Source organism: Salvelinus sp. IW2-2015, linkage group LG32 (genome assembly GCF_002910315.2).
Source record: "Salvelinus sp. IW2-2015 linkage group LG32, ASM291031v2, whole genome shotgun sequence".
In the NCBI taxonomy this organism is placed as follows: domain Eukaryota; kingdom Metazoa; phylum Chordata; class Actinopteri; order Salmoniformes; family Salmonidae; genus Salvelinus; species Salvelinus sp. IW2-2015.
In genome coordinates, this window is record NC_036871.1 from 32,534,252 (window position 1) to 32,542,902 (window position 8,651).

General features: G+C 47.4%; 1 protein-coding gene across 1 annotated transcript in view; it reads left to right on the forward strand.

Annotated features, from left to right (window-relative positions):
* LOC111956421 (uncharacterized) overlaps nt 1-8,651 on the forward strand; it is a 52,167-nt gene that overhangs the window by 28,840 nt on the left and 14,676 nt on the right. The window contains exons 2-3 of the mRNA XM_023976878.2: nt 4,341-4,597; nt 5,086-5,222. Coding sequence (XP_023832646.2) covers nt 4,341-4,597; nt 5,086-5,222 — 394 coding nt within the window. The remainder of the gene's footprint in view (nt 1-4,340; nt 4,598-5,085; nt 5,223-8,651) is intronic.

Here is an 8,651-nt window from a genome sequence, read left to right on the forward strand (position 1 = left end):
TGATGCAGGACAGATAACGAGAGCCAGGCACAGATAGACGCGACAGACAGACAGATAAGGCCGAGACCCCAGACACGATAGGGGACGACAGCACAGAAGATGGAAGCAGGAACACGACAAGTCGATGACGAGAGGCAGACAGATAGAGAGCCAGGCAGAACCAAGATAACAGAGACAGGGAGAAAGAGAAAACACTGAGATCCAACAAGACCGAGCAGACAGACAACAGATAGAGGACAGAGCAACGACAGAGGCACGACGCAGAATAGCAATTGCGAGCAGAGCCAGATACGAACCGACAGACAGACAGATAGACCGACAGACAAGGCAGACAGATAGAACCAGCAGACAGGACCGAAGAGACGATAGACACGACAGATGACGGAGACAAACAAGATGAAGACGGCGACAGTTGCCGACGGGCAGAGATAGAGCGCCGAGCAGACAGATAACGGACGATAGAAGCCAGCGAGCAAGACGACAGAGAGCAGAACGGACGCGGACTAAGAGCGCATGGCCGGAGAAGATAGACCGTCAGACAGACAGAACGACGACAGACAGACAGATCAGACCGGACAGGCAGACACACACCTCAGCTAGCACTTTATAGTGTTCATAAATTCTCAGTACACGCCAGACTCACGAACAGACCGGAGCTATAGCATGAAACCCCACAAGCTTCCGCTGACTACGAATTCTGTGAATGTAAGTTACAGCAGATCAATAGATCAATGTTTGTGTTTTACACTGAATTATTAAGAACCTTGCGAATGTTACTGTGTAAGAGTGAAGCTTATTTGCGAGAATGTGTTGTATGGAAATAGCACGTATGTACTTCTACGCATACGCAACACGACCACAGCACGGAGAACGATGAATAATTACGGTGTTGTAAAGAGCAAGCGTGGATACAATACACTGGTATGTCCCCTACAGAACAGCATAATAGACACTAACTGTAACACCTACTCTCCCTGCAGGCTGTAGACTATGAGAGTCGTAAGCTCCTACTCCTTCCGTGGAGGTGTTGAACCCATTGGATGGACTCTCGTTTCTTGCGTCGTGGGCCTTTAAGGACCGCGCCGTCATCAGGGTGGCTGTGCTGGACGCGTGACGAGCCGCCTCGTTTCTCGGGCGCACTCCGAGATGGACGTGTCCGAGAACTGCCCTCGGGCTCCGCCTGACACAGTAGGGACGGGTATAGTGATGTGGACCTGAATACTGGCTCACCAAAACATACAGGTGCTGGACTGGACTGGATCATAAACACTCTCATCTCTCTCTCCCCCCCCCCGCACCCGCCCCCACCACCACCCCCCCACCCCACCACCACCAGGCCGCCCACCCCCCCCCCCCCACCCCCCGCCCCTGAGATTCCGCCGGCCCCCCACCCACCCCGCCCCCCACGCACCACCCCACACCCCGACACCCTCCCCCGCCCACCCCCACACCCCACACCGCCCACACCCCCCCCCCCACCCCCCACCCCCGCCCCCCCGGCCGCCCCCACCGCACCCCATTGGGATCAAAACATACCACCACACTAAGGAAGGTTCAAGGAAATTATCATTATATGTCTGTGTACAGACACACAAAGATCTAGTGTGTGAGGCTGGCCCTAGCTATTTCACAGAGCGATAGAGAGAGAGGACAAAGGGGCAAGTGTGTGGTGGGCACGGTAGTTACAACGTTCATTTGAAATATTTCGGAAAGAGAAATCAGGCTAACGGGCAAAATGTTGAAGCCTCGTATCGAATATACGACTAATCTGTGATATTAAATTCCCTCGGCCATGTTATTCGCTCTCACACCATATCGTTTCGGGCTCTCCCTCCAGAATAAGGAGCCCTTTTTTATGAGACAACGAGGTAAAGGAGAAAGAGAGACCCCAATTGAGGACAAGGAGAAAGAGAAGAGACTGAGACAACAAGCCATGGGACGAAAGAGGAGCAATCGAGACCACATGGAGAAAGAGAGACAATTGAAGCATAAACAACACAAGAACAGGGAGAAAGAAGACAAAGCTATGAGACACACAAGACAAGCTCGGGAGAAGGGAAAGCCAAAAGACAAGCAACAGGGGCGAAAGGAGATGGACATGGAGAACAGCAAAAAACAGACCGTTAAGGCGAGATAAGAGGGAGCATGAGACGTGGAGAAGAGAGAAAGACGAATGAGAGACAAAGTGTCGAAACAGGGCGATCGAAGAGGAGTAAGACATCTATGAGACAGGGAGAAGAGACGAGGACAAATGGAGAACAGTAGCGAGACATGGAGAAAGAAGGAAACACAGAGACCTACAAGGACAGGAAGAAGAGAGACTATTTGAGCACAACAAGACAGGGAGCTAAGAGAGACAATGAGACAAAGAAGGGTGAGAAAGGAAAGGAACATGAGACTCAAGACCAGGGAGATAAGGAAAGAGAAACATGAAAACATAGACCGGGAGAACACATGGTAAAGAGAAACATGGAGACATAATATATTTGAACAAAGACAGAGGGGGAAAATGGAAAGCAGTAACAGATGAAGGCGCACAGACAGACACGCAAGGACGAGAGAATGAGTAGAATGTCTGAAGAGACAAACAGAGACGACCAGGGAGCCGATGAGATGTAAGAAACGCTGGAGCCTCAACCTTCACATAGGGACTAGGTGGGAGCAAAAAGGAAGCAGAAACTAGAGACATGGAGAGGACGAGAAAGCGTAGACAGTGGATGGGAATGAGGGAGGAGATAAAGAGAAACGATGAGACACGCACACAGACATAATATCGACAGAGCGCCGAGGAGAAGGTATGGAAAAGAGAGACAACTGAGATCGAAACTCGAAAAACAAGTCCACTTCTCCTGCTTTCGCTCTCTATCTTGTCTCACTCTGTCCTTCTGTCCCTCTCTCCCATTCCTTACCCCTCTCTCTCTCTCTCCTCTCCCGCGCTCTTCTTCCCCTATCCCTCCCCCACCCTCCTCTTTCTCTCCCTCCTCCGTTCTCCATCTCTCAGATTCTCTATTGATCCCCAGTCAGACCAGGAGCTCTGTTTCGTATCACCGCAGACAGCGGCCTCATCACCACGGTAATGGAGCTGGACCGTGAGCGCGAGCAGTGGCACAACATCACCGTCATCGCCATGCAGGGGTCAGAGGGCCAACTATGTCATAATTTAGAGCTAGGCGTTTTGACCTTACCAGGATAACTCTGCACTAGTTATAGCATATGACTCGGGCCTAGGATTGCAAAATTCTAGAACTTTCAATAAATTGGCATTTTTTCCCGAAATCCCGGTTAAAAGATTCCCAGAAAGACGGAATCAGGAGGGAATAAGCAAAAATCCGTAATCCTTCAACCAGGATTTCTGGAAAACCGGGACATTATTGAAAGTTCCAGGAATTTGCAACCCTACTCAGGCCTTCGTTTTTCTATTCTCCGGTCACATGATCAGGAAAATCTCCTGACCCAGTCATTGCACATTCACTCTCCGCCAAAGCATGAAAGCTGTAGAGAGTTGAAGTACAATACACTCCACAAAGCAGCTTTACTTTATGTCTTGATGGCTTCTATATGTTCTACAGGACCAGCAGTAGTAGCACTGCTTTAACCATGGCTGACAGTAGTAATGCTGCTTTAACCATTGCTGACAGTATAACGCGGCTTTAACCATGCTGACAGTATTAGCACTGCTTTAACCAGCTGACAGTAGTAGGCAACTGCTTTAACCATGCTGACAGTAGTAACGCTGCGTTAACCATGCTGACAGTAGTAACGCTGCTTTTAACCATGCTGCAGTGTAACACTGCTTTACCCCGCTGACAGTAATAAACACTAGCTTTTAACCATGCTGAAGTAGTAACGCTGCTTTACCATGCTGGCAGACAGATAGAGAGCCAGGCAGACAGATAGACCGACAGACAGACAGATAGACCGACAGACAGACAGATAGACCGACAGACAGGCAGACACACACCTCAGCTAGCACTTATAGTGTTCATAACTTCTCAGTAGACGCCAGACTCAGACCAGACCGGAGCTATAGCATGAAACCCTCACAGCTTCCTGCTGACTACGAATCTGTGAATGTAATAGTTAACCAGATCAATAGATCAATGTTTGTGTTTCTACCACTGAATTATATAGAACCTCGCGAAATGTTCACTGTTAAGGTGAGCTTATTGCATTTGTATGGAAATGCGTATGTTTCTACGCCATACCCACGACCACACACGAGAACGTGAATACATTACCGGTGTTGTAAAGAGCAAGCGTGATACAATACCACTTGGTAATGTTCCCCTACAGAACCAGCATATAGACACCTACTGTAACACCTCTCTCTCTCCCTGCAGGCTGTAGACTATGAGAGTCGTAGCTCCTACTCCTTCTCCGTGGAGGTGTTGAACCCCATGGTGGACTCTCGTTTCTTGCGTCGTGGGCCCTTTAAGGACCGCGCCTCCATCAGGGTGGCTGTGCTGGACGCTGACGAGCCGCCTCGTTTCTCCCGGGCGCACTACCGGATGGACGTGTCCGAGAACTGCCCTCCCGCCTGCACAGTGGGACGGGTTAGTGCTGTGGACCCTGATACTGGACTCACCAACAACATCAGGTGCTGGACTGGACTGGATCATAAACACTCTCTCTCTCTCTCTCTCACACACATACACACACACTAAGGAAGGTTCAAGGCAAAATTATCATTYTATGTTCTGTTAAGAAAAAAAGATCTAGTGAGTGCTGGCCCTGTTTTCACAGAGCGATAGAGAGGAGGAAAAGGGCAATGTGTGGTGGAACGGTAGTTACAACGTTCATTGAGATATTTCGATAAATCAGCTCTACTTCAAGTGAGCTCGTATCGACTACGATAATCTGTGATATTAATTCCCTGGCCATTTATATCCTCTCACCCTTATCTTTCTCTCTCCCTCTCCCACTCTCCTGCTTTCGCTCTCTATCTTGGTCTCACTCTGTCCCTTCTGTCCCTCTCTCCCATTCCTCCACCCCTCTCTCTCTCTCTCCCTCTCCCCCGCCGCCTCTTCTTCCCCTATCCCTCCCCCACCCTCCTCTTTCTCTCCTCCCGTTCTCCATCTCTCCCAGATTCTCTATTGATCCCCAGTCAGACCAGGAGGCTCTGTTTCGTATCACCGCAGACAGCGGCCTCATCACCACGGTAATGGAGCTGGACCGTGAGCGCGAGCAGTGGCACAACATCACCGTCATCGCCATGCAGAGAGGTCAGAGGGCACAACTATGTCATAATTTAGAGCTAGGCGTTTTGACCTTACCAGGAATAACTCTGCACTAGTTATAGCATATGACTCGGGCCTAGGATTGCAAAATTCCTAGAACTTTCAATAAATTGGCATTTTTTTCCCGAAATCCCGGTTAAAAGATTCCCAGAAAGACGGAATCAGGAGGGAATAAGCAGAAAATCCGTAATCCTTCAACCAGGATTTCTGGAAAACCGGGACATTATTGAAAGTTCCAGGAATTTTGCAACCCTACTCAGGCCCTTCGTTTTTCTATTCCGGTCACATGATCAGGAAAATCTCCTGACCCCAGTCATTGCACATTCACTCTCCGCCAAAGCATGAAAAGCTGTAGAGAGTTGAAGTACAATACACTCCACAAAGCAGCTTTACTTTATGTCTTGATGGCTTCTATATGTTCTACAGGACCAGCAGTAGTAGCACTGCTTTAACCATGCTGACAGTAGTAACACTGCTTTAACCACGCTGACAGTAATAACACTGCTTTAACCATGCTGACAGTAGTAGCACTGCTTTAACCATGCTGACAGTAGTAGCTTTACTACTGTCAGCATGTTAAAGCAGTGCTACTACTGCTCAGCATGGTTAAAGCAGGTTCTAACTGTCAGCATGGTTAAAGCAGCGTTACTACTGTCAGCATGGTTAAGCAGGTTACTACTGTCAGCATGGTTAAAGCAGCGCTTACTACTGTCAGCATGGTTAAGCAGCGATGGACTACTTAGCATGTTAAAGCAGCGTTACTAACTGTCAGCATGGTAGAACAGCAGCGTTACTACTGTCAGCATGGTTAAAGCAGTGCTACTACTGTCACATGGTAAAGCGCAGGTTTACTATGTCAGGATGTTAGAGGAGCAGTTGTACTGACTGTCAGCAAGTTAAAGCAGTGCGTATACTGTCAGCATGGTTTAAACAGCGTCTATACTGTCAGCATGGTTAAAAGCAGTGTACTACTGTCAGCATGGTTAAAGCAGCTGGTTTACTCGTACTCTCAGCATGGTTAAAGCAGCTTCGTTGACTGTACGCATTGTTTAAACAGGCGTTACTACTGTCAGCAGTGGTTAAAAGCATGTACTACTGTCAGCATGGTTAAAGCATGGCTTACTGACTGTCCAGCATGGTTAAGCAGCCTGTTATTGACTGTCAGCATGGTCTAAGAGATGTACCTTCGTACTAACGTCTTCGATGGTTTAAGCAGGTGTTACCTACTGTCAGCCATGGTTAATAGCAGCTTACGTCTAGCTGTCAAGCATGGTTAAAGCAGCGTTACTACTGTTCAGCATGGTTAAAAGCAGCATTACTTGTTCAGCATGGTTAAAAGCAGGTCGTACTACTGTCAGCATGTTAAAGCAGTGTGGGCTACTACTGTCAGCACATGGTTTAAAGCGCGTTACTACTGTAGCATTAAGCAGTTAGGTCGGTTGTAAAGCAGTGTTACTTCTACTTCAGGCATGGTTAAAGCACGTTTACTACTGTCAGCATGTTAAAGCATGCGTACTCTGTCAGCATGGTTAAAGGCCGTGCTTATACTGTCAGGCTGTGGTTAAAGCAAAGTTGTTGTTAACTGTCAGCCGATGTAAGCAGTCTACTACTGTCAGCATGTGTTTAAAGCAGTGCTAGTAGGCGTTAACTGTATTGTCGAGCATGGTTAAAGCATGTTACTTACTTCACATGGTAAAGCAGCGTTACACTGTCAGCAGGGTAAAGCAGCATTACTACGTTCAGCATTGTTTTAAAAGCAGTGCCTACTTACTGGTCAGCATGTTAAAGCAGCGTTACTACTGTCAGCACTTGTTAAACAGTGCTACTAACTGTCAGCATGGTAAGCAGTGTAACCAGTGGTGAAGCGCTACTACTGTCGCATGGTTAAGAAGCGTTACTATGCAGGCATGGTTAAAACGTACAGTCAGCTTTAGAGCTTACTAGCAGCAGGTCGTTAAAGCAGTTTGCTACTACTGCAGATGGTTAACGGTAGTATGTCAAAGCCAGGCATGGTACTACTGTCAGAATGGTTTAAAGCAGCGCTTACTACTGTCGCGTAAAACGCGTTACCACTTCACTGTAGCGTGCACTAGCTGTCAGCATGGTTTAAAGCAGCTCCTACTACTGTCAGCATGGTTAAAGCAGCGTTACTACTGTCAGCATGGTTAAAGCAGTGCTACTACTGTCAGCATGTTAAGCGTGTTACTACTGTCAGCGTGTAAAGCAGTGCTACTACTGTCAGCATGGGTTAAAGCAGCGTAACTAGTCAGCATGGTTAAAGCAGTGTTACTACTGTCAGCGACACGTGCGTTAAAGCCAGTGTTACTACTGTCAGCATGGTAAAGCATGCTACTACTGTCAGCATGTTAAAGCAGCTGTTACTACTGTCAGCATGGTTAAAGCGTTACTACTGTCAGCATGGTTAAAAGCAGTGTTACTACTGTCAGCATGTTAAAGCAGCAGTTACTACTGTCAGCATGGTTAAAGCAGGTTACTAATGCAGCATGTTAAAGCATGCTACTACTGTCAGCATGGTTAAAAGCAGTGTTACTACTGTCAGCATGTTAAGCAGGTTCTACTGCGAGTAACAGTATTCTGTCAGCATGGTTTCAAGCAGTTACTACTGTCCAGCATGGGTAAGCAGCGTTACTACTTCCAGCATGTTTAAAGCAAACAGTGCTACTACTTTTCAGCATGGTTAAAACTGTACTACTGTCAGCATGGTTAAAGCAGTGTACTTACTGCAGCATGGTTAAACAGTGTTACTACTGTCAGCATGGTATAAAGCAGCTACACTGTCAGCATGGTTAAAGCAGTGTTACTACTGTCTGACCACATGGTTAAAGCAGTCATACTACTGTCAGCAATGGTTAAAGCAGGCTACTTACATGTTCAGCAGTGGTTAAAGCTGCAGTGTGACTACTGTCAGCATGGTTAAAGCAGTGTTTCTACTGTCAGCATGGTTTAAAGCAGCTTTAGCCACGTTCAGCATGGTTAAAGCAGCGTTATACTGTCAGCATGGTTAAAGCAGTGCTAACTGTCAGATGGTTAAAGCAGTCTTACTACTGTCAGCATGTTAAAGCAGTGTTGCTACTGTCAGCATGGTTAAAGCGCGTTACTTACTGTCAGCATGTAAAGCATGTTTACTACTGTCAGCCATGGTTAAAGCAGCTTACTACTTGTCAGCATGGTTAAAGCAGCGTTACTACTGTCAGCATGGTTAAAGGCAGTTACTACTTCAGCATGGTATAAAGCAGGTTACTACGTCAGCCTCGCGTAAAGCCATGTCTACTCAGCGTGGTACACAGGTTCACTGCAGATTGTGAGGTACTACCTGTCAGCATGGTTAAACAGTTGACTTACTGAGTCACGTGGTTAAAGCATTGTACTACTGTCAGCATGGGTTAAGCACTT